Source organism: Mobula birostris, chromosome 12 (genome assembly GCF_030028105.1).
Source record: "Mobula birostris isolate sMobBir1 chromosome 12, sMobBir1.hap1, whole genome shotgun sequence".
NCBI classification, from domain to species: domain Eukaryota; kingdom Metazoa; phylum Chordata; class Chondrichthyes; order Myliobatiformes; family Myliobatidae; genus Mobula; species Mobula birostris.
In genome coordinates, this window is record NC_092381.1 from 495,539 (window position 1) to 519,475 (window position 23,937).

Consider the following 23,937-nt stretch of genomic DNA (forward strand, 5'->3'; position numbering starts at 1 on the left):
CTTTCTACTGATTTGATGCCAATTATGTCCCATCATCTGCCTGCCTTCCCTAACAGTCCGACTGCACGCTATCTCTGCTTTTTTTTACCATCCATCTTCTGCTGAGTGACTTCACTCCAGTTAACAACCCCTGCCAAATTAGTTTAAACCCTCCCCAACAACTTTGACAAAGCTGTCCACAGGAATATTGGTTCCCCTTGGGTTCAGGTGCAATGGGTCACTTTTGAACAGGTCATATCCCCCCAGAGGAGATCCCAATGATCCAGGAACCTAAAGCCCTGCCCCCTGCGCCAGCTTCTCAGCTTCTCATCCTGTTTCTCAGTCAGGTGGGGCACAGACAGCAATCCAGAAATTACTACCTGGAACCTCCTGCTTCTCAGCTTTCTGCCTAGCTCTCTAAATTCTCTTTTCATGACCTCTTTGCTTTTTTCCCTATACCATTGGAATTAATATGTACCAAGACATCTGGCTGCTCACCCTCCCTCTCCAAAATGTTGTGAACGCAATCCGAGACATTCCTGATCCTGGCACCTGGGAGGCAACGTACCATCCAGGTGTCCTGTTCAAGTCCACAGAAGCTTCTGTCTGTTCCTCTGACAATTGAGTCCCCTATCACTACTGCTCCCCTCTTCTCCCTGTTTCCCTTCTGCACCAAAGACCTATGTTCAGTGCCCGTAACGCGGTCTCAGTGGTGTTCCCCTGGGCGGTCATCCCCCACAACAGTATCCAAAGCAGTGTACTTATTATTGAGGGGAATGGACACAGGGGAGCTCTGCTCTAACTGTCTATTCACATCTCCGTTTCTCCTGACAGTCACCCAGCTACTCTCTCCTGCAACTTAGGATGACTGCTTCCCTGAAACTCTGATCGATTATCTCCTCACTCTCCCATCCAATTTGAAGGTCATCTAGCTACTGCTCCAGAACCCTAAGACGGTTTTCAGAAAGCTACAGCCAGATTCATTTCACACAGATGTAGTTCCCTGGAAGACTCTGGGTCTCCCAGGACTCCAACATCCAACATGAAGAACACACAACAGCTATTTACTACACTAGGTACAGTAAGAGAGAAAAAAAGGAGGAACCTTAACAAAATCTTACCCAGAGCCAATGTCTCTTCTGAGCCGAAGCTTCCTTTGAGTCAAAGCCTGACACTCCTACCTCACCACTGGCCTACTCCCAACAATCACCATCCTGCTCATCCCTTTGTCTCTTTCAAACAGGCGTTGACGACCTGTGGGAAACTTCATCATTGTGGCCTGCTGCTACCGCTGATTGGGCCGTCAGAATCTACGGCTATATGAAAACTTAAGCCCCCATGATCACTGTTCCAAAACTGCACTCCCACTGAAACTCCAATCACCTTGCCAGGATTATTTCTGATACCAGTTTAGTTTGACCTCTTGCCCGGTTGAGCTATCTAAATACTGTGTCAAAAAGACCTGCTGGGTGGAGCTAACACATTCTGCTACATCTATTCCTCTGGCACTGAGGGAGTTATGGACAGTACTGGGGAAATTAACGGCTCCAACTGAACTACCCATTTGCTTTTATATCTTTCCTTCATCCATTAACATATCCATTTCACTCTGTCCCACTGACTATTTGGAGGCCTATAGTATCACCCCATCATATTAATTGTAATATCCCGGTGAACCTTTTCTCCACCCTCTCGAAGCATCTATATTCTTCCTGTATTGCAGTGACCGGAACTGCAGAAAATTGTCCAAATGTGGCCTGACCAAAGTTCTACACAGCTGCAACATCACTTTGACTGAACCGATGAAGGCAAGCTTGCTGTACTTACTATCTGCTTCTGTAACCAATTTTAGGGAGTGTTGGACATCATTAATACGGGTATTAATGCACAACAGACATAATCAACACAGTACGGACAAGGTTTAGAAGTGGTGAGGCGCTCCAGATATGGGCTACAGGTGATAATGTCAGATTATAACACATTGTGGCCATGGGCAATAGCACACTGCAGACTTGGACACCATTGCCTATATTTATTTTCTGGGGGATTTCACTGCCTTTGTTGAATTCACCTCATTCTTTTCTCTGTTTCCAGGACTTGGCTCAATACGTGAATGAGGTAAAGCGTGACAGTGAGACCCTTCGAGAGATCACCCAATTTCAGCACTGCATAGATAACCTGGTGAGTGAGTGAGGGTCAGAACCCTTGACCCACCTCCCCACCACGTTCTGCTGCCTTTGCTTCTCTAAGCTGTGATTGAGTGACAACATCTGTGTTACAGAATCAGCCGCTGGCATCCTATGGACGGCCCAAGGTAGATGGAGAGCTGCGCATACTCACCCTGGATAAACGAGGACGACAGGACCGGTGAGTGACAAGGTCCCACTGTTGTGGAGAGAGCTGATCACAGTTACAGTGTGGCTGATAACACAACTGTTAATATTGCTAGCCTCTAAATGCACACACACTGTGACTATGACTGTGCATACAACAGCTGTATCAAATCTCCTGGAATAGCAGCTCACTTCCATCTCTGTCGCTCCCTAAATCTCTTGTTGTCCTGTCCTGCCTGTTCACTGACGCAAGGAACAACAAGCGATAGCCAATGTTTGGGGGGGGTCCCTGATGTCACTGTGAACAGCATTGATCTCGGTGATTCCCAGTGCACCCTGATGTCACTGTGAACAGCAGTGATCTCGGTGATTGCCAGTGCACCGTGATGTCACTGTGAACAGCAGTGATCTCGGTGATTGCCAGTGCACCGTGATGTCACTGTGAACAGCAGTGATCTCGGTGATTGCCAGTGCACCGTGATGTCACTGTGAACAGCAGTGATCTCGGTGATTGCCAGTGCACCGTGATGTCACTGTGAACAGCAGTGATCTCGGTGATTGCCAGTGCACCGTGATGTCACTGTGAACAGCAGTGATCTCGGTGATTGCCAGTGCACCAGGGTGTCACTGTGAACAGCAGTGGTCTCCACAATTTGCCAGTGTACTGTGATGTCACTGTGAACAGCAGTGATCTCAGGGATCTACCAATGTAGTGCTCCACCCTATCCTGATACAATGAGACATCAGTCTTCTTGTTACCTCCTCTGTCCTCCACACTCTGGAGAAACATGCAGCTCACACCCTTAGGGTATAACTCACATTCCAAGTAGCCTCTCCCCTTACAGAGAGTGCCCTACAGTGCCTGAGGGGAGCTAAAGTGTGATGGAACAGGTCAGTGCTCTTGTATGGTGCTGTCTATTTCCGTTGCTGACACATATTCTCTCTTGGTTCAGTTACGCCTTTCTGTTCGACAAAGCAGTGATTGTGTGTAAGAGGCGAGGAGACGTCTATGAAATGAAGGAAATTATCGACCTGTGCAGCTACAAGATCACCAACAATCCAACCACAGATAAGGAAAACAAGAAGGTATGTGAATTGCTGGTGCTCCGTGTTATCAACTTTCTTTGCCAGGAACCGCACTCTACTTTCTTCACTACTTACCCCCTCCTACATAATCCTCAATTGTTCATTTCATCCATGTGCCTATCTAAAGTTCTCTCAAATGTTCCTAATGCATCTACTTCTACCAACACCCCTGGCAGCATGTTTCACACAGCTACCACTGTTAAATATACCCTACTTTTGATATATCCCCTATACTTTCCAGCAATCAACTTAAAGTGATGTTGTTTCATATTAGCCATTTGTGACCTGAGAAAAAGGCATCGGCTCTCCTCTATCGATGCCTCTAATTATTTTGTACACCTCTATCAAGTCACCTTTCAACCTCCTTCAAAGCAAAAAGCCCTGGCAACCATTCCCATAAGACATGCTCTCTAAGCCAGGTAAATCTCCTCTGTGTCCTCTCTAACACTTCCACGTCCTTCCTACAACGAAGTGAAAAGAACTGAACACAATACTCCCAAGAGTAGTCTAACCAGAGTTTTCTAGTGCTGCAACATTACCTCACAGTAATTCCATGAGCAATGAAGGCCAGCACCCCATATGCTTTCTTCCCCATTTCTCAGCCCAGCTCTGCATCCTATCAATGTCCCATTGTAATCTGTAACAAGCTTCTACACTCTCTACAACACCACCAGCATGTGTGTTATCTGCAGAGTTCCTCATCCAAATCAAAAGACCACAGGACCATAAGACAAAGGAGCAGAATTAGGCAATTTGAGCGATTGAGTCTGCCCCACCATTGTGGCTGATTTATTATCCCTCTCAACCCCATTCTCCTGCCTTCTCCCCATAACCTTTGATGCCTTGGCTAATCAAGAATCTATCAACCTCTGCTTTAAATATACTTAATGACTTGGCCTCCTTGATGAATTTTAGAGATTCACCACCCTTAGGCTAAAGAAATTCCTCTTCATCTAAATGGACGCTCCTCTATTCGGAGGCTGTGCCCTCTGGTTCTGGACTGTCTCCACTATTGGAGGCATCCTCTCCACATCCACTCAGTTGAGGACTTTATATTTTATACTTTATTGTTGCCAAACAATTGGTACTAGAACGTACAATGATCACAGTGATATTTGATTCTGCGCTTCACACTCTCTGGATTACAAATATTAAATATTAAAATAATAAAAATAGTTAAACAGTAAATATTAAAAATTTAAATTATAAATCATAAATAGAAAATAGAAAAATGGGAAGTAAGGTAGTGCAAAAAAACCGAGAGGCAGGTCCGGATATTTCAATACTTTCAAGTACTTTCAATACTCGATAGGTTTCAGTAAGAACCCCACCACCCATTCTTCTAAACTCCAGTGAGTATGAGCCCAGAGTCATCAAATGCTCCTCATACATTAACTCTTTCATTCTCTGAATCATTCTCGTGTACTTCTTCTGGATCTTCCCTAATGCCAGCACATCTTTTCTTAGAGAAGGGGCCCAAAACTGCTCACAATACTCAAGTACAGTCTGACCAATGCCTGAAAACCCCAGCATTACATCCTTGCTCTTATATTCTAGTCCTCTCAAATTGAATGATAACTTTGCATTTGCCATCCTTACCAGTGACCAAACTTGCAAGTTAATCTTTAGGAAATCCTGCACAAGGACAACCAAGTCCATTTGCACCTCTGATTTTTGATTTTTTTCTCTGTTTAGAAAATAGTCTACACGTTTATTCCAACATATTTCATCTTTTCTCCCTTTATGGATTTTTAGTTACCTTCTGTTGGTTTTTAAAAAGCTTCCTAATACTCTAAATTTCCATCAATTTTTGCTATAGAATTATAGAACACTACAGTACAGAAACAGGCCCTTTGGCCTTTGTAGTCTATTAATCTGCCTCATCCCATTCGACTTCCACCCAGACTATTGTCTTCCATGTACCTATCCAAATTTCTCTTGAATGGTGAAATCAACTCTGTATCCACTACTTGTGGTGGTAGCTCATTCCACACACTCACCTCCCTCTGAGAGAAGTACTCCCTCATGTTACATTAAACATTTCACCTTTCACCCTTAACGCATGACCTTGACACCAAGATCGGGGTATAGTGGACCGTGAGGAAGGCTATCATGGCTTGCACAGGATCTGGACCAGCTGGAAAAATGGGCTGAAAAGTAGCAGATAGAATTCAATGCAGACAAGTGTGAGGTGTTGCACTTTGGTAGGACCAGCTAGGGTAGATCTTACACAGTAAATGGTAGGACAGTGAGGAGTTTGTTAGAACAAAGGGATCTGGAAATGCAGGTTCATAATTCATTGAAAGTGGCATCATGGGTAGATAGGGTCGTAAAGAAAGTTTTTGGCACATTGGCCTTCATAAATCAATGTATTGAGAGCAGGAGATGGGATGTTATGTTGAAGTTGTAGAAGACATTGGTGAGGCCTAATTTGGAGTATCGTGTGCAGTCTGGTCACCTAACTACAGGAAAGATGTAAATAAGTTTGAAAGAGTCATCCTAGGAACAGGGCATTGATGATATCACACTTAGAGTGTTGTGTGCAGTTCCGGTTCACCATACACGTAGATATAATTAATCTAGAGAGTGCGCAGAAAAGAAATCACAAATAAATTCCTTGCACCTGCATTGGAGAGACTGGTATAGGCTGGGACTGTTTCCCTGCAACAAAGGAGGTTGGGGTGGGAGGGTGGAGCTAATAAAGGTTCAAATGATCACGAAGAGCATAGTTACGCTAGATTGTCACAGTCTTTTTTCTGGGGTAGAGGAGAGTAAAGATAGAGGGCATAGGTTTATGGTGAAAGTTGATGTTGTGAACTTGGATTTTCAGAAGGCCTTTGTCAAGGTGCCACACATGAGGCTGCTTAACGAGCTACAAGCCCATGGTATTGCAGGAAAGATTCTTGCATGGATAAAACAGTGGCTGATTTGCAGGAGGCACAGAGTGGGAATAAAGGGAGCCATTTCTGTGGCATCTCACTGGGGTCCATGTTGGGACCGATACTTCACGTTGCATGTCAGTGATTTGGATGAAGAAATTTATGGCTTTGTTACAAAGTTTGCTGATGATATGAAGATAATTGGAGAGGCAGGTAGTTTTGAAGAAGTAGAGAGGCTACAGAAGGACTTATATTGGGTAAGTGGGCAAAGAAATGGCAGATGGAATAAAGTGGAAGTTTATGGTCATGCACATTGGTAGAAGAAATGAAAGGGTTGACTATTTTCTAAATGGAGAGAAGATACAAAAACTGAGGTGCAAATGGACTAGGGAATCCTTGTGCAAGATTCTCTAAAGGTTAATTTGCAGGATGAGTCAGTGGTTGGGAAGGCAAATGCGATGTTAGCATTCATTCCATGAGGACTAGAATATAAAAGCAATGATGTAAAGTTGAGACTTTTTTGAGCTCTGGTGACACCTCACTTGGAGTATTGTGAGCAGTTTTGGGCCCCTTATCTAAGAAAGGACGTGCTGAAACTGGAGAGGGTTCAAAGGAGGTTCACAAAAATGACTCCAGGATTGAACGGCTTGTCATAAGAAAAGCATTTGATGACTCTGGGCCTGTATTTGCTGGAATTCAGAAGAACAAAGGGTGACCTCATTGAAACCTATCAAATGGTGAAAAGCTTTGACAGAGTAGATGTGGAGAGGATGTTTCCTGTGGTGAGACAATCTAGGACCAGACGACACGGCCTTTTAGAATGGAGATGACGAGAAATTTCATTAGTCAGAGAGTAGTTAATATGTGGAGTTCTTTGCCACAGGCAGTTGTGGAGGCCAAGTCTTTATGTATATTGAAGGCAGAGATTGATAGATTCTTGATTGGTCAGGGTATGAAGGGATACAGGGAGAAGACAGGAGAGGGCAATTGGATCAGCCATGATGAAATGCCAGATGCAATCCTCTATCTTCTAGTCTTATGGTCTTATGGAAAGAATAAAGGGTTCAAAAGAGTTCTCAACAGAGAGGTACTGGCAGTAAATGCCAGAGGAAGTGGTAGCATCAAGTGCCACAGTTCCTGAGGAGACATTGGATTGTGCATAAATAGGCACTTGGAAAGGACCAATAAAATGAACTTGTGTTTACCTGGAGCAACCATTGCTGGAGTGGCCATTGTATGAGCGAGCCAATGTTAGAGTGGGGAGTACAGGCCTCGGCTCATCGAGTTTCAGCAAGGAGAGGCGTAGCCCACAAGTAGAATTCTTTGCAATTATTTATTCAATCTTATTACAAATTTAGAGCACTTGGGATATCAGACAGGATACTGGAATGCTCCTCTTGCCGGATGTCAGAAGGCAGGGAGTTCTCCAGTGTCCATGATGACTACATCTGCAAGAAATGCATCCAGCTGCAGCTTCTAACAGATCGTGTTAAGGAGTTGGAGATGAAACTGAATGAACTCCTGATCCAGTGAGTGAGTGGGCCAGTGAAGGAGTGGAACTTGGAGGCTTTGACTCGAGAGGCTTTGACGAGAAGAGGCGGAGGACAAGCTAGCTCGCGGTTAGTCTTTACAATGTCTCCTGAGATGGTGATGTGCCTCTCATGTGAGATGTGGCAGTCTTGGGGGAACAACCCTCTCCAGCAGAGTCACATCTGCCAGAAGTGCATACGGCTGGGCGATCTGGAAGACCGTGTAAGGAATCTGGAGCAGTATCTGGATGACCTTTGACTCATAAGGGAGAATGAGGCAGTCATAGATGAGAGCTACAGGGAGGGAGTCACACCTAGGCTGTCGGAAGCAGGTCGTTGGGTGACAGTCAGAGGGGGCAAAGCGAAGATGAGTAGACAGGTAGTGCAAAGCACCCCTGTAGCCATTCCCCTGAATAATAAGTTTACCGTCCTGGATACTGTTGGCGGGGACGACCGACCCCAGGTGTGAGCCACGGTGGCAGGGCCTCCGGCACTGAGTGTGACCCTGTGGTGCAGAAGGGTGGGACGGAGAAGAGGAGAGCTGTCGTCATTGGAGACTCTATAGTCAGGGGAGCAGACAGGAGATTTTGTGGACGTGAGAAGGACACCCGCATGGTTTGTTGCCTCCCGGGTGCCAGGGTCCGGGATGTCTCTGACCGGGTGCACGACATCCTGGTACAAGAGGGAAAGCAAGCAGAAGTCGTGATACACGTTGGGACCAATAACATAGGCAGGAAGAGGGATGAGGTCCTGAAGTGTGAGTTTCAGGAATTAGGCAGAAGGCTGAAGAACAGGACCTCAAGGATGGCGTTCTCAGGATTGCTGCCAGTGCTACGTGACAGAGATGGTAAGAATTGGAGAAGATGGCAGTTGAATGCGTGGCTGAGGAGTTGGTGCAGGGGGCAGGGTTTTAGATTTTTGGATCATTGGGATCTCTTCTGGGGAAGGTGGGACCTGTACAGATTGGCTGGGTTGCACCTGAACTCAAGAAGGACCAATATCCTTGCAGGTAGGTTTGCTAGCATGGTTCGGGAGGGTTTAAACTAATTTGCGAGGGGGATGGGACCCAGAGTGATAGAGCAGTGAAAGAAGTACATGGAGTAAAGCCAGATCTAACATACAGAGAGGCTTTGAGGAAAGAGAAGCAGAATAAACGGTGTAAAGACAGTAAGGTAGAAGGGCTGAAATGTGTGTACCTCAATGCAAGAAGCATCAGGAACAAAGGTGATGAACTGAGAGCTTGAATACATACATGGAATTATGATATAGTGGCCATTACAGAGATTGGCTGGCACCAGGGCAGGAATGGATTCTCAATATTCCTAGATTTCAGTGCTTTAAAAGGGATAGAGAGGGGGGGAAGGGGAGGAGGAAAGCCATTACTGATCAGGGATACTATTACAGCTACAGAAAGGGTGGGTAATGTAGCAGGATCCTCTTTTGAGTCAGTACTTGTGGAAGTCAGGAACAGGAAGAGAGCAGCTACTCTATTGGGGGTATTCTATAGGTCCCCTGGTAGCAGCAGAGATACAGAGGAGCAGATTGGGAGGCATATTTTGGAAAGGTGCAAAAATAACAGGGTTGTTATCATGGGTGAGTTTAACTTCCCTAATATTGATTGGCACCTGATTAGTTCCAAGGGTTTAGATGGGGCAGAGTTTGTAAAGTGTGTCCAGGACGAATTCCTGTCACAGTATGTGGACAGGCCGACCAAGGGGAGTGCCATACTAGACCTAGTACTAGGTAATGAACCGGGTCAGGTCACAAATCTCTCAGTGGGTGAGCATCTGGGGGACAGTGACCACTGCTCCCTGGCCTTTAGCATTATCATGGAAAAGGATAGAATCAGAGAGGACAGGAACATTTTTAATTGATGAAGGGCAAATTATGAGGCTATAAGGCTCGAACTTGCGGGTGTGAATTGGGATGATGTTTTTGCAGGGAAATGTACTATGGACATGTGGTCGATGTTTAGAGATCTCTTGCAGGATGTTAGGGATAAATTTGTCCCGGTGAGGAAGATAAAGAATGGTCGGATGAAGGAACCATGGGTGACAAGTGAGGTGGAAAATCTAGTCAGGTGGAAGAAGGCAGCATACATGAGGTTTAGGAAGCAAGGATCAGATGGGTCTATTGAGGAATATAGGGAAGCAAGATAGGAGCTTAAGAAGGGGCTGAGAAGAGCAAGAAGGGGGCATGAGAAGGCCTTGGCGAGTAGGGTAAAGGAAAACCCCAAAGCATTCTTCAATTACATGAAGAAAAAAAGGATGACAAGAGTGAAGGTAGGACCGATTAGAGATAAAGGTGTGAAGATGTGCCTGGAGGTTGTGGAAGTAAGCGAGGTCCTCAATGAATACTTCTCTTTGGTATTCACCAATGAGAGGGAACTTGATGATGGTGAGGACAATATGAGTGAGGTTGATGTTCTGGAGCATGTTGATATTAAGGGAGTGGAGGTGTTGGAGTTGTTAAAATACATTAGGACGGATAAGTCCCCGGGGTCTGACGGTATATTCCTCCACCTGCTCCACAAGGCGAGGGAAGAGATTGCTGATCCTCTGGCTAGGATCTTTATGTCCTCGTTGTCCACGGGAATGGTACCGGAGGATTGGAGGGAGGCAAATGTTGTCCCCTTGTTCAAAAAAGGTAGTAGGGATAGTCCGGGTAATTATAGACCAGTGAGCTTTACGTCTGTGTTGGGAAAGCTGTTGGGAAAGATTCTTAGAGATAGGATCTATGGGCATTTAGAGAAACATAGTCTGATCAGGGACAGTCAGCATGGCTTTGTGAAGGGCAGATCGTGTCTAACAAGCCTGATAGAGTTCTTTGAGGAGGTGACCAGGCATATAGATGAGGTTAGTGCAGTGGATGTGATCTATATGGATTTTAGTAAGGCATTTGACAAGGTTCCACATGGTAGGCTTTTTCAGAAAGTCAGAAGGCATGGGATCCAGGGAAGTTTGGCCAGGTGGATTCAGAATTGGCCTGCCTGCATAAGGCAGAGGGTGGTGGTGGAGGGAGTACATTCAGATTGGAGGATTGTGACTAGTGGTGTCCCATGAGGACCTATTCTGGGACCTCTACTTTTCGTGATTTTTATTAACGACCTGGATGTGGGGGTAGAAGGGTGGGTTGGCAAGTTTGCAGACGACACAAAGGTTGGTGGTTTTGTAGATAGTGTAGAGGATTGTCAAAGATTGCAGAGAGACATTGATAGGATGCAGAAGTGGGCTGAGAAGTGACAGATGGAGCTCAACTCAGAGAAGTGTGAGGTGGTACACTTTGGAAGGACAAACTCCAAAGCAGAGTACAAAGTAAATGGCAGGATACTTGGTAGTGTGGAGGAGCAGAGGGATCTGGGGTGTACATGTCCACAGATCCCTGAAAGTTGCCTCACAGGTAGATAGGGTAGTTAAGAAAGCTTATGGGGTGTTAGCTTTCATAAGTCGAGGGATAGAGTTTAAGAGTCACGATGTAATGTTTCAGCTCTATAAAGCTCTGGTTAGGCCACACTTGGAGTACTGTGTCCAGTTCTGGTCGCCTCACTATAGGAAAGATGTGGAAGCATTGGAAAGGGTGCAGAGGAAATTTACCAGGATGCTGCCTGGTTTGGAGAGTATGCATTATGATCAGAGATTAAGTGAGCTCGGGCTTTACTCTTTGGAGAGAAGGAGGATGAGAGGAGACATAATAGAGGTGTACAAGATAATAAGAGGAATAGATAGAGTGGATAGCCAGCGCCTCTTCCCCAGGGCACCACTGCTCAATACAAGAGGACATGGCTTTAAGGTAAGGGGTGGGAAGGTCAAGGGGGATATTAGAGGAAGGTTTTTTACTCAGAGAGTGGTTGGTGCGTGGAATGCACTGTCTGAGTCAGTGGTGGAGGCAGATACACTTGTGAAGTTTAAGCGACTACTAGACAGGTACATGGAGGAATTTAAGGTGGGGGCTTATATGGGAGGCAGGGTTTGAGGGTTGGCACAACATTGTGGGCTGAAGGGCCTGTACTGTGCTGTACTATTCTATGTTCTATTCTGGAGGCTGACGAGTTAATAGACAGAGAGGTTTTTACACTCAAGGTGCAGAACACAGGTAACAGGGTGATCATCAGGATAGGGAAAGGGGGTAGACAACCAGTGCAGAGTACCCCTGTGGGCATACCTCTCAAAAATAAGTATACTGCTTTGGATTATATTGGAAGGAATGATTTAGGTGGTGATGATCTAGCAGCAGAAAGCCGCACCAGTCAGGTCTCTGGCATTGAGTCTGTCTCTGTGGCTCAGAAGGGAAGCAGGGAGAAGAGGAGAGCTGTACTGATAGGGGATTCATTGGTTAGAGTACAGAAAGGAGGCTCTGTGGACAAGAGCAAGATTCCCAGATGGTATGTTGCCTCCCAGGTGCCGGGGTCAGGGAAGTCTTAGATCGAGCCCACGGCATTCTGAAGCGGGAGGGTGAACAGTCAGAGGTTGTGGTCACTTCAGTACCAATGAAATGATTAGGACCTGTGATAAGGTCCTGCAAGGTGAGTTCAGGGAGTTAAATGCTAAGTTAAAGGACAGTGCCTCCAGAGTTGTGATCTCAGGATTGCTACCCATGTCATGTGTTAGTGAGGCCAGAAATAGGAAGATCATATAATTTAATACGTGGCTAAAGATTTAGTGTAGGAGAGAGGACTTCAGATTTTTAGATCATTGGATCCATTCCAGGGATGGTGGAATCTGTACAGAAGGGATAGTTTGCACTTGAACTGGAGGGGGACTAATATCCCAGTGGGAAGGTTTGTCAGTGTGCAGGGGGATGGGAACCAGAGCATCAGAACAGACAGTGAAGTGGCTGTGGAGAAAGTTGTTGTTAAAGCGACAGACAACAGGTCTCAACCATAGTGGGTCCAATATTCTGAGCTTGTATATTTCGATGCAATGAGTATTGTAGAAAAGGTGGGTGAGTTTAGGGCATGGATCAGCATGTGGGATTATGATATAGCAGCCGTTAGTGAGGCTTGCTGTAGGACGGACAGGACTGGCAGCTCAATGTTTTGTGATTCCATTGTTTTAGACATGATAGAGTGGGAGGGATTAAAGGGGGATGGTGGCATTACTAGTCAGGGAAAATGTCACAGCAGTGTACAGTCAGGACAGACTAGAGAATGTCTCTAATGAAGTATGACCATTTTAATTGGGATTATCCATTATAGACCTCCCACCAGTCTGGGAGATTTAGAGGAACAAATTTGAAGGGAGATGACAGGCTGCTGCAAGATTAACTTTCCACATATTGACTGAGAGTATGCTGTGTATTCAGGAAAGTTTCCTTAAGTAGAACATAGAATTCCCATCTAGAAAGAGTGCGATAACAAATACAGCGCAGAGAGAAGTAAATAAAAGTACAGAAGTGACAAGCAGAGCGGCCATTGTTGAGAGTGGGCCAGTGGTGAGATGGGACTGTCAGGCTTTGGCTCAAAGGAGGCAAAGCTTGCAAGAGGTGTTGGTTCTGGGTAAGTTGTCCAGGGAAGTTTCTGACAAGTTTCCTTATTTCTTACTGTGTCAAGGGTACTTAGTGTAGTTTAAATGGCCACTTTATGTTCTTCATGCTGGATGTCGGAGTCCTGAGAGACCCAGATTCTCCCAGGGAACTACATCTGCGTGAAGTGTATCTAGCTGCAGACCCTTGAAGACCGTGTTGGGGATCCAGAGCAGCTGTTGGATGTCCTATGGCTTATAAGGAGAGTGAGGAGATCATCGATCGGAGTTACAAGGACGTAGTCATCCCGAACTGCCAGGAGAAGGAATCAGAAGGTGGACAGGCAGTTAGCACAGAAATAAGGTGGATGATCTTGTTGCATTTTTACAGATTGATGGGTATGATGTTGTGGCCATCACTGAATCATGGCTGAAGGATGGCTGTAGTTGGGAGCTGAATGCCCAAGGTTACACATTGTCTTGGAGGGAGAGGAAGGTAGGCAGAGGGGGTGGCGTGGCTCTGCTGGTAAAGAATGGTTATCAAATCAGTAGAACGATGTGACATAGGATCGGAAGATGTTAAATCCTTGTGTGTTCAGTTAAGAAACTGCAAAGGTAAAAGGACGTTGATGGCAGTTATATACAGGTCTCCCAACAGTAGCTGGGCTGTGAACCACAGGAAATAAGAAAGGCGAGTCAAAAGGGCAATGTTATGGTAGTCATGGGAGATTTTAACATGCAGGTCGATTGGGAATACCAGGTTGGTAATGGATCTCAAGAGAGTGAGTTTGCTGAATGCCTAAGGGAAAGCTTTTTTAGAGCAGTTTGTTGTTGAGCCTACTAGGGGATCAGCTATACTGGATTGGGTGTTATGTAGTGTACGGGAGGCGATTAGGGAGTTTAAGGTAAAAGAGCCCTTCAGAACCAATATGATTGAGTTCAACTGGAAATTTGATAGGAAATTTGAGTAAAGTCTGATGTAACAGTATTTCAGTGGGGTAAGGGAAATTGCAGTGGCATGAGAGAAGAGAGGAACCTGATGGCAGTTATATACAGGCCATCAAACCATAGCTGGCAAATGGACTACAGGTTACAACAGCAAATAGAAAAGGCATGGGAAATTTTAAACATTCAGGTCGATTGGGAAAATCAGATTGCTAGTGGATCTCAAGACAGTGAATTTATTGAATGCCTGCAAGATGGCATAGTCATAGTCATACTTTATTGATCCCGGGGGAAATTGGTTTTCATTACAGTTGCACCATAAATAATAAATAGTAATAAAACCATAAATAGTTAAATAGTAATATGTAAATTATGCCAGGAAATAAGTCCAGGACCAGCCTATTGGCTCAGGGTGTCTGACCCTCCAAAGGAGGAGTTGTAAAGTTTGATGGCCACAGGCAGGAATGACTTCCTATGACGCTCTGTGTTGCATCTCGATGGAATGAGTCTCTGGCTGAATGTACTCCTGTGCCCAACCAGTACATTATGTAGTGGATGGGAGACATTGTCCAAGATGGCATGCAACTTGGACAGCATCCTCTTTTCAGACACCACCGTCAGAGAGCCCAGTTCCATCCCCACAACATCACTGACCTTACGAATGAGTTTGTTGATTCTGTTGGTGTCTGCTACCCTCAGCCTGCTGCCCCAGCACACAACAGCAAACATGATCGCACCGGCCACCACAGACTCGTAGAACAGCCTCAGCTTCGTCCGGCAGATGTTAAAGGACCTCCTCAGGAAATAGAGACGGCTCTGACCCTTCTTGTAGACAGCTTCAGTGTTCTTTGACAGAATTGGCTTGCCCACAGAGGTAAAGGGTGGCTTAGATGGTTCATAACCTGCAGGGAGGTCAGTGACCAGTGGTGTGCCGCAGGGATCTGTTCTGGGATCCCTCCTCTGTGATTTTTATAAATCAGCGGTCCCCAACCACTGGGCCGCAAAGCATGTGCTACCGAGCCACGAGGAAATGATATGAGTCAACGGCACCTTTCCTCATTCCCTTCTTGTAGACAGCCTCAGTGTCCTTTGACCAGTCCAGTTTATTGTCAATTCGTTTCCCCATGTACTTGTAATCCTCCACCATGTCCACACTGACCCCCTGGATGGAAACAGGGGTCACCGGTACCTTAGCTCTCCTCAGGTCTACCACCAGCTCCTTAGTCTTTTTCACATTAAGCTGCAGATAATTCTCGGCCTGAAACATTGACTGTACCTCTTCCTAGAGATGCTGCCTGGCCTGCTGCGTTCACCAGCAACTTTTATGTGTGTTGTTTGAAATTCCAGCATCTGCAGATTATCCTGTTACTATTACTGCTTTCCAGAATCTGTCTCCCTACCTGCTCCTCAATGTTCCTGTTACTATTGGGTGGTCTATAAAAAACACCCAGTAGAGTTATTGACCCCTTCCTATTCCTAACTTCCACCCACAGAGACTCCATAGACAAGCCCTCCATGACTTCCTCCTTTTCTGAAGCTGTGACACTATCTCTGATCAACAGTGCTACGCTCCCACCTCTTTTGCCTCTCTCCCTGTCCTTTCTGAAACATCTAAAGCCTGGCACTTGAAGTAGCCATTCCTGCCCCTGCACCACCCAAGTCTCTATAATGGCCACAACATCATAGCTCCAAGTGCTGATCCATGCTCTGCCAGGAGCCCACCAGTTTCTTCCTGTACCTCCCACAATATCCTTGATACACTTGGTCAAACCTAGGGGATTTAGCCACCTTCATGCACATCAGAATCAGGTTTATTATCACTGGCATGTGGCAAGAAATTTTTTAACTTCGTGACCAGTAGCACCACCTCATCTAATATCAATGTTTCAGAACAACCTTATTCTCTTTCCTAAATTCCCCAGCTTCCATGTCCTTCTCCTCAGTAAATACGTGAGAAGTATTTTCATTTAAGATCTCACCCACCTCACATGTCTGCACACATAGATAATCACACTAAACCTCATAGGGAGTTATTCTCTCCCTAGTTACCTTTTTGCACTCAGTATATTTACAGAATCTTTTCGGATTCTTCTTTACCCTGTTTTCCAAGGATATCTCATATCCCCTTTTGCCCAAGTTCCATCCATGAGGCTTGTCAAGCAATTCACTTATTCCCACGTGCCTCTACCTAACACATGCCTCCTCCTTTTTCTTGACTAGAACCTCAAAGTCCATCATCAGTCAGGCTTCCAGCCTTCGCCCTTCAGTGCATCAGGATGACACTGTCCCTGTAAGCTTCGAAATGACACATCATTTTCTAAGAGGAGCTGTTGCTAAGTGTTACTCCTCTCTAGTAGGCTCATCTACATTTTGTTTGTGTTCAACACAGCATTCCCTCAGTCCTCCATTTACAAACAAGAGAAAGTCTGCAGATGCTGGAAATCCAAGCAACACACACAAAATGCTGGAGGAACTCAGCAGACCTGGCAGCATCTATGGAGAAAAGTGCAGTCAACATTTTGGGCTGGGGCCTGAAATGCCAATTGTATTCTTTTCCATAGATGCTGCCAGGCCTGCTGAGTTCCTCCAGCATTTTGTGTGTTTCTCCCTCAGTCCTGCCAATTTCACAGCAAACTCTCTTCGATGTAGGCATTAAAATGCAGATGGATTTTCTTTTGTTGTCTCAGAAGCATATGAGCTTCTGCCATGCTCCTGGGTCAGTCTTTCCTCATTCAATATCACTAAAGCTTTCTTGTAGCAGTCCCTGCCTGGAGTTCATGCTCAAGAACTTGGAGTACAAGCTGCAGCAACACCTCATTTCTTGACTGCAAGAAGACTTCCAGTGAGGCTGTAAGATTCCCGCTGGAATGGAATTTGTAAATGATTGGTTGTCAGTATGTCTAACTCCATCTCTTTCCTATTGACACAGTGGTCCCATGGATTCTACCTCACACATCTCCATGGGCACAACGGCTTTGAGTTCTTCTGTAGAACCAAGGAATTGAAGAAAAAGTGGCTGGAGCAGTTTGCAATGGCTCTGTGAGTATTATTACAGCACGCACTTGCTCTCACTGGGAGAGGATCCTAAATCACCAACTGACATTGGAATATGAAAATGCACTTCAGTGTACTTTCACACATAAACTCATTGAGTCGTAGAGTAATTCACTATAGAAACAGGGCCTTTGGCCCAACTGGTCCATGCTGACCACAGCATCCTCCCTGTTGGTCACATTTAGTGTTTAGCCCATAACCCTCCAACCTGTCCCTTCCAAGTAACCATCTAAATGTTGCATTTGTACCCACCGTAACCACTTCCTCTGGCCACTCATTCCAGTACTCACCACCCTCTCTGTAAAGTTACCTCTCTGATCTCCTTTAAATCTCCCTCCTCTTGTATCTGCGCTCTCTAATTTTGGACTCCCCAACCCTGGGGAAAAGACTATGACCATCTACATGGTTGGTCACTGACATCCCTGTATCTGTACCACACATCCCTGTGGGTGTAACAAGCAGGACAACTGTGGCAGATCACAGAATATTTGTTCCTGCTCCAGGAATGAACTGGTGTCACTCATTCATTATTTCCCATGCTTTCCGACACTCAGAATACTGTATGTCCTTTCTTGAGCTGTGACTGTGTCTGTGCTGCTTGTGGGGGCTCAGGATTTATCGGTTCACCTGACAGCTGCACATGTTCTCTGTCCTGCTGTAGGTCGAACATTCGCCCAGAGCATGGCAGCAGTAATGAGCACAGTTTCACCATGTACACTTTCGCCCAGGCCACTGTCTGCTCTGCCTGCCGCATGTTGCTCCGGTGAGTCTTTCTGGTTCACGATGTTCTTCTGAGTACAACTCCCAGCTCCAGTTTTTACTTCTGACCTTCAGCTCCAGCTTGTGCTCCCATCTCCAGCTTTTGCTTCTAAATTTAGGCTTCAGCTCCCATCTTTGGCTTTTACTTCTAAACCAGCTCCAGCTCCAGCACCATCTCCAGCTTTTACTCCTGACCTTCAGCTCCAGCTCCAGCCCCCATTTCTGGCGTTTGCTTCTGAACTTCAGCTTTAACTCCAGGTTCCCACATCCAACTCTGTAAATACAAAAAAATGACCATCCATCAACTTCCTCAGAGTGGAGGTGGCTCCAGTCACATAGGAGGTCCCGGGCTGGTCTGGGCTTTGGATAGACAAGATCTGGAAAAATAGAGTTGGGGCAGTGCAGCTGAGGTCAGGGGTTGCTCCCAGCTGTTGGGGGCGGGGGGTAGGGTGGGTGTTGCTGGATCAGGCAGAGAAAGAGCAATAGAAAATGCTGGTAACAACAGGTAATTTAACATCTATGGAGGGGAAAGCAATGAAGGTTTCACAACTAAAACCCTTCACTGGGTTGAGGAAGTAAGAAACCAAGTTAGTTTAAAGTTGGGGGTGGATGGTCTAAGAGAATGTCAAAGGGTAAGGCCAGCATTGGCTAGTGTTGACCTGACTGATAGGTCAATGAAGTCAATTGCCAAAGGGGTCACGAAGAACAGAAAGCAAAAGCTGTCAGATGTAGAACGGGAGAAAGCCAAGCAGTTCAGATAGAAGATTGGCTGACTGGGAGGAAGCAAAGAGTGGGAATAAAGGGAGCCTTTTCTGGTTAGTTCCCCATGCCTAGTGGTGTTCTGCAGTGGTCTGTGTTGGAGATGTGATGGCATTGGAGGGGGTTCAGAGGAGGTTCACAAGGATGATTCCAGGAATGAAAGGGTTATCAGAAGAGGAACACTTGATAGCGTTGGGTCTGTACTTGCTGGAATTCAGAAGGATGAGGGGTGATCTCAATAAACCTTTTGAATGTCAAAAGGCCTCAACAGAGTAGATGTGGAAAGGATATTTCCCATGGTGGTGGAGTCTATGACAAGAAGGCATAGCCTCAGGATAGAGGGACATCCATTTAAAAGAGGTGCGGAGAAATTTCTTCAGCCAGAGCATGGTGAATTTGTGAAATTTTTTACCACAGGCAGCTATGGAGGCCAAGTCGTTGGGTATATTTAAGGCAGAGTTTGACAGATTCTTGATTAGACATGGTATCAAAGGTTACAGGGAGAAGGCTGGGGAGTGGGGCTGAGGAGGGAAAATAAAAGATCAGCCATAATTTAATGGCGGAGCAGACTCGATGGACTAAATGGCCTAATTCTATTCCTATGTCTTATGGTCTCATGGTACGAATGACTGTGGACTGTGTTGTGTTCTTTGTGTGAGATGAGGGAATTCTGGGAGACTCCAGCTTCTGGATAACCACATCTGCACCAGGTGCACTGAGCTGCAGCTCCCCGGAGAACTAACAAGTCATTGGGAGTCAGCAGTTTAAATGTTTTAGCGTGAGCTAGGTGGGCCAAAGGGCCTGTTTCTATGCTGTACTTTTCTGTAACTGGAGCTGCAGCTCATAGCGGAAAATAAGGAAGTGTTAGGTAGGAGCTACAGGGTGATAGTCACCCCTAAGCTGCAGCTCACAGGTACCTGGGTGACTGCCAGGAGAAAGTAACCCCGTGACCACTGCCCTCAATAACAAGTGTACCATTGTGGTTGCTGTTGAGGGGTATACCCTACCAGGGAGCACAATAGTAATGGGTCTCTGGCACTGAATTTGGCTCTCGTGCTCAGAGCCAAGGGGTGAGAAGAGGACTGCAGTAGTGATTAGGGATTCCATAATTAGAGCACCAGTTAATTCAGAGATTCAGCCTGAGAAAACGTAGCTCACTCAGGTTTGCCGATTGAGTGGAAATGACTAATGTCCTGAGCTGGGCAGTAATCTCTGGATTGCTGCCTTTGCCACGTGCCAGTGACGGCAAGAATTGTATGATTTAGCAGATGGATGCATGTCTGAGGAACTGGTGCAGGAGGCAGGTTTCAGGTTTCTGGATTATTGGAATCTCTTCTGGGGAAGGTATGGCCTGTACAAAGGGATGTATCACAGTTGAACCCAAGGAGGACCAAGATCCTTCCGGGCAGGTTTGCTAGAACTTTCAAATATCTGGGGTACAGAGGGACTTAGGAGTCCTCGTGTAAGACCATCCAGAAGGTTGAGTCTGTGAAGAAGAAGGCAAATGCAATGTTGGCATTTATTTCAAGCCGAATAGAATATAAAAGCAAGGAGATAATGCTGAGCCTTTATAAGACAGTAGTCTTATAGTAAACATGTGGTTGACAAATTACAATGGGAGATAGGAATTGTATGTTACGATAGTCATGGGGGATTTAAATATACAGGTAGATTGAAAAATCAGATTGATGATGATTTTGGATCCCAAGACAAAGAATTTGTAGAATGCCTAGATGGCAGCTTTTTAAGTGTTAGAGCCCACTGGGGGATCAATTATTCTGGATTATGTGTGATGTAATGAACCAGATTTGAATAGAGAGCTGAAGGTAAGAAACCCTTCGGAGACAGACGGAAGGGCAGCAATGGCTGGAGTTTCTGGGAGCAATTCAGAATTCACAGTATATATACATCCCAAAGAAATATTCCAAGGACAGGATAACACAACCAAGGCTGACAAGGGAAGTCAAAGACAACATAAAAGCAAAAGAGAGGGGCATATAATTGAAGAAAAATTAGAGCATTTGGCCCACTGAGTCTGCTGCACTATTTCATCATGGCTGATCCATTTTTTCTCAGCCTCAATCTCCTACCTTCCCCCATATCCTTTCATGTCCTGACAATCAAGAACCTCAACCTTAAATATACATAAAGCCTTTGTCTCCATAGCTGCCCGTGGCAAAGAATTCCACAGATTCAGCACTGTCTGGCTGAAGAAATTGCTTCTCATCACCGTTCTAAAGGACACCTCTCTATTCTGAGGCTGTGTGCTTTGGTCTTAGATACTCCCACCACAGGAAACATCCTCTCCACATATACCCCATCAAGGCCTTCCACCGTACGATATGTTTCAATGAAGTCACCCCTCAGTTTTCTGAATTAGTGGGAGGTTAGAGGATTGGGAAGCTTTTAAAAACTAACACAAAGCAACTGAAAAGCTATTAGGAGAGAAAAGATGAAATATTAAGGTAAGTTAGCCAATCATATCAAAGAGGATACCAAAAGTATTTTTCAAATATATAAAGAATAAAAGAAAGACGTGAGTAGATATTAGACCCCTGGAAAATGATGCTGGAGTGGAAGTAATGGGGGGGGGGGGTCCAAAGAAGTGGCAGATGAATGATTTTACCTCATTCTTTACTATGGAGGATACTAACAGTATGTCAGAAATTTGAGAGTGTCAGAGGGCAGTAGTGAATGCAGTTGCTATTAGTAGGGAGAAGGTGCTTGGGAAACTGAAGGGCCTGATTGTAGATAAGTTACCTGGACCAGATGGATTTCACCCATGGCTCTGAAAGAGGTAGCTGAAGAGATTGCAGAGGCATTAGTATCAATGTTCAAGAATCAATTGATTCTGGCATGGTTCTGGAGGAATAGAAAATTGCAAATGTCACTCCACTCTTCAAGAAGTGAGAGGCAAAAGAAAGGAAATAGCCCGTTCAGTCTGACCTCAGTGATTGGGAAGATGCTGGAGTCCAGTATTAAGGATGTAGTTTTGGTGTAGTTGGAGGCACATGATAAAATAGGCTGTAGTCAGTATGGTTTCATTCAGGACAAATCTGTTGGAATCTTTGAGGAAATAATGAACAGGATAGACAAAGGAGAATGGGTTGATTTTGTGTACTTGGATTTTCAAAAGGCCTTTGACAAGGTATCACACATGATCCTGCTTAACAAGATAACAGCCCATGCTATTACAGGAAAGACACTAGCATTGAATATTGCCTGATTGGCAAAAGGCAAAGAGTGGGAATTAAGGGAGCCTATTTTGATTTTTTGCCGCTGACTAGTGGTGTTCCACAGGGGTCAGTATTGGGACCATTTCTTGTTACATTGTCTGTCAATGATTTGGGTGGTGGAGTTCATGGCTTTGTGCCAAAGTCTGCAGAGAATATGCAGAGACCTAGGTAGTCTTGAGGAAGTAGCGAGGCTACAGAAGGACATGGACAGATTAGAAGAATGGGCAAAGAAGTGGCAAATGGAATACAGCGTCATGAAGTGTATGGTTATCCACTTTGGTAGAAAAAATGAAAGTGCAGACCATTTTCTAAGTGGAGAAAAGATAGAAAAAAACTGAGGCGCAAAGGGACTTGGGTGTCCTCGTGCCTGATTTCCTGAAGATTCATTTGTAGGTGGAGTCTGTGGTGAGGAAGCCAAATGCGATGTTAGCACTCATTTCAAGAGGACTAGAATATAAAAGCAAGGATGTAATTCAGTGACTAAGCACTGATGAGGCCTCACTTGGAGTATTGTGAGCAGGTTTGGACCCCTTATCTAGAAAGGATATGTGAAGCTGGAGAGGGTTCAAAGGAGTTTCATGAAAATAATTCCAAGATTGAACTGTTTGTCATATGAAGAGCTTTTGATGGCTCTAGGCCTGTATTCACTAGAATTCAGAAGAACCTAGGTGACCTAACTGAAGTCTATCGGATGGTGAAAGGCCTTGATAGTGGATGTGGAGAGGATCTTTCCTGTGGTGGGAGAGTCTAAGACCAGAATAGAGGGGTGATGATTTAAAACACAGCTGAGGGAAATTTCTTCAACCAGAGAGTGGTGAATCTGTGGAATTCATTGCCACAGACCGCTGCAGAGGCCAAGTAACTGGGTATATTTAAAGCAGAAGTTGATAGATTCTAGATTAGCGAGGGCATCAAATATTGCAGATAGAAACATAGAAAACCTACAGCACAATACAGGCCCTTCAGCCCACAAAGCTGTGCCGAACGTGTCCTTACCTTAGAAATTGCCTAGGTTTACCCATAGCCCTTTATTTGTCTAAGCTCCATGTACCTGTCCAGGAGTCTCTTAAAAGACCTGATCGAATCCGCTTCCAACACCGACGCCGGCAGCCCATTCCACACACTCACCACTTTCTGCGTAAAAAAGCTTACTCCCTGACATCTCCTCTGTACCTACTTCCAAGCACCTCTCGTACCAGCCATCTCAGCCCTGGGAAAAAGCCTCTGACGAACCACACGATCAATGCCTGTCATCATCTTGTACACGTTTATCAGGTCACCTCTCATCCTCCGTAACTCCAAGGAGAAAAGGCCGAGTTCACTGAACCTATTCTCATAAGACATGCTGCCCAATCCAGGCAACATCCTTGTAAATCTCCTCTGCACCCTTTCTATGGTCTCCACATTCTTCCTGTAGTGAGGCGACCAGATTGAGCACAGTACTCCAAGTGGGGTCTGACCAGGGTCCTATTATAGCTGCAACATTACCTCTCAGCTACTAAACTCAATCCCATGATTGATGAAGCCCAGTGCACCATATGCCTTCCAACCACAGTCAACCTGCACAGCAGCTTTGGGTGTCCTATGGACTTTGACCCCAAGATCCTTCTGATCCTCCACACTGCCAAGAGTCTTACCATTAATATCTATATTCTGCCATCATATTTGACCTACCAAAATGAACCACTTCACACTTATCTGGGTTGAACTCTATCTACCGCTTCTCAGCCCAGTTTTGCATCCTATCAATGTCCCGCTGTAACCTTTGACAGCCCTCACACTATCCACAACACCCTCAACCTTTGTGTCATCAGCAAATTTACTAACCCATCCCTCCACTTCCTCATCCTGGTCATTTATAAAAATCACCAAGAGTAGGGGTCCCAGAACAGGCCCCTGAGGCACACCACTGGTCACCG

The 23,937-nt window shown here is 45.4% G+C and overlaps 1 protein-coding gene across 3 annotated transcripts in view; it reads left to right on the forward strand.

Moving 5' to 3' along the window:
* LOC140205711 (guanine nucleotide exchange factor VAV3) overlaps positions 1-23,937 on the forward strand; it is a 374,002-nt gene that overhangs the window by 174,206 nt on the left and 175,859 nt on the right. For 2 of the 3 annotated variants that reach the window (XM_072273243.1, XM_072273244.1), the window contains 5 exons: positions 2,074-2,160; positions 2,261-2,346; positions 3,266-3,398; positions 17,140-17,249; positions 17,926-18,027. In XM_072273243.1, coding sequence (XP_072129344.1) covers positions 2,074-2,160; positions 2,261-2,346; positions 3,266-3,398; positions 17,140-17,249; positions 17,926-18,027 — 518 coding nt within the window. The remainder of the gene's footprint in view (positions 1-2,073; positions 2,161-2,260; positions 2,347-3,265; positions 3,399-17,139; positions 17,250-17,925; positions 18,028-23,937) is intronic. The other variant, XM_072273245.1, reaches the window with a different exon arrangement.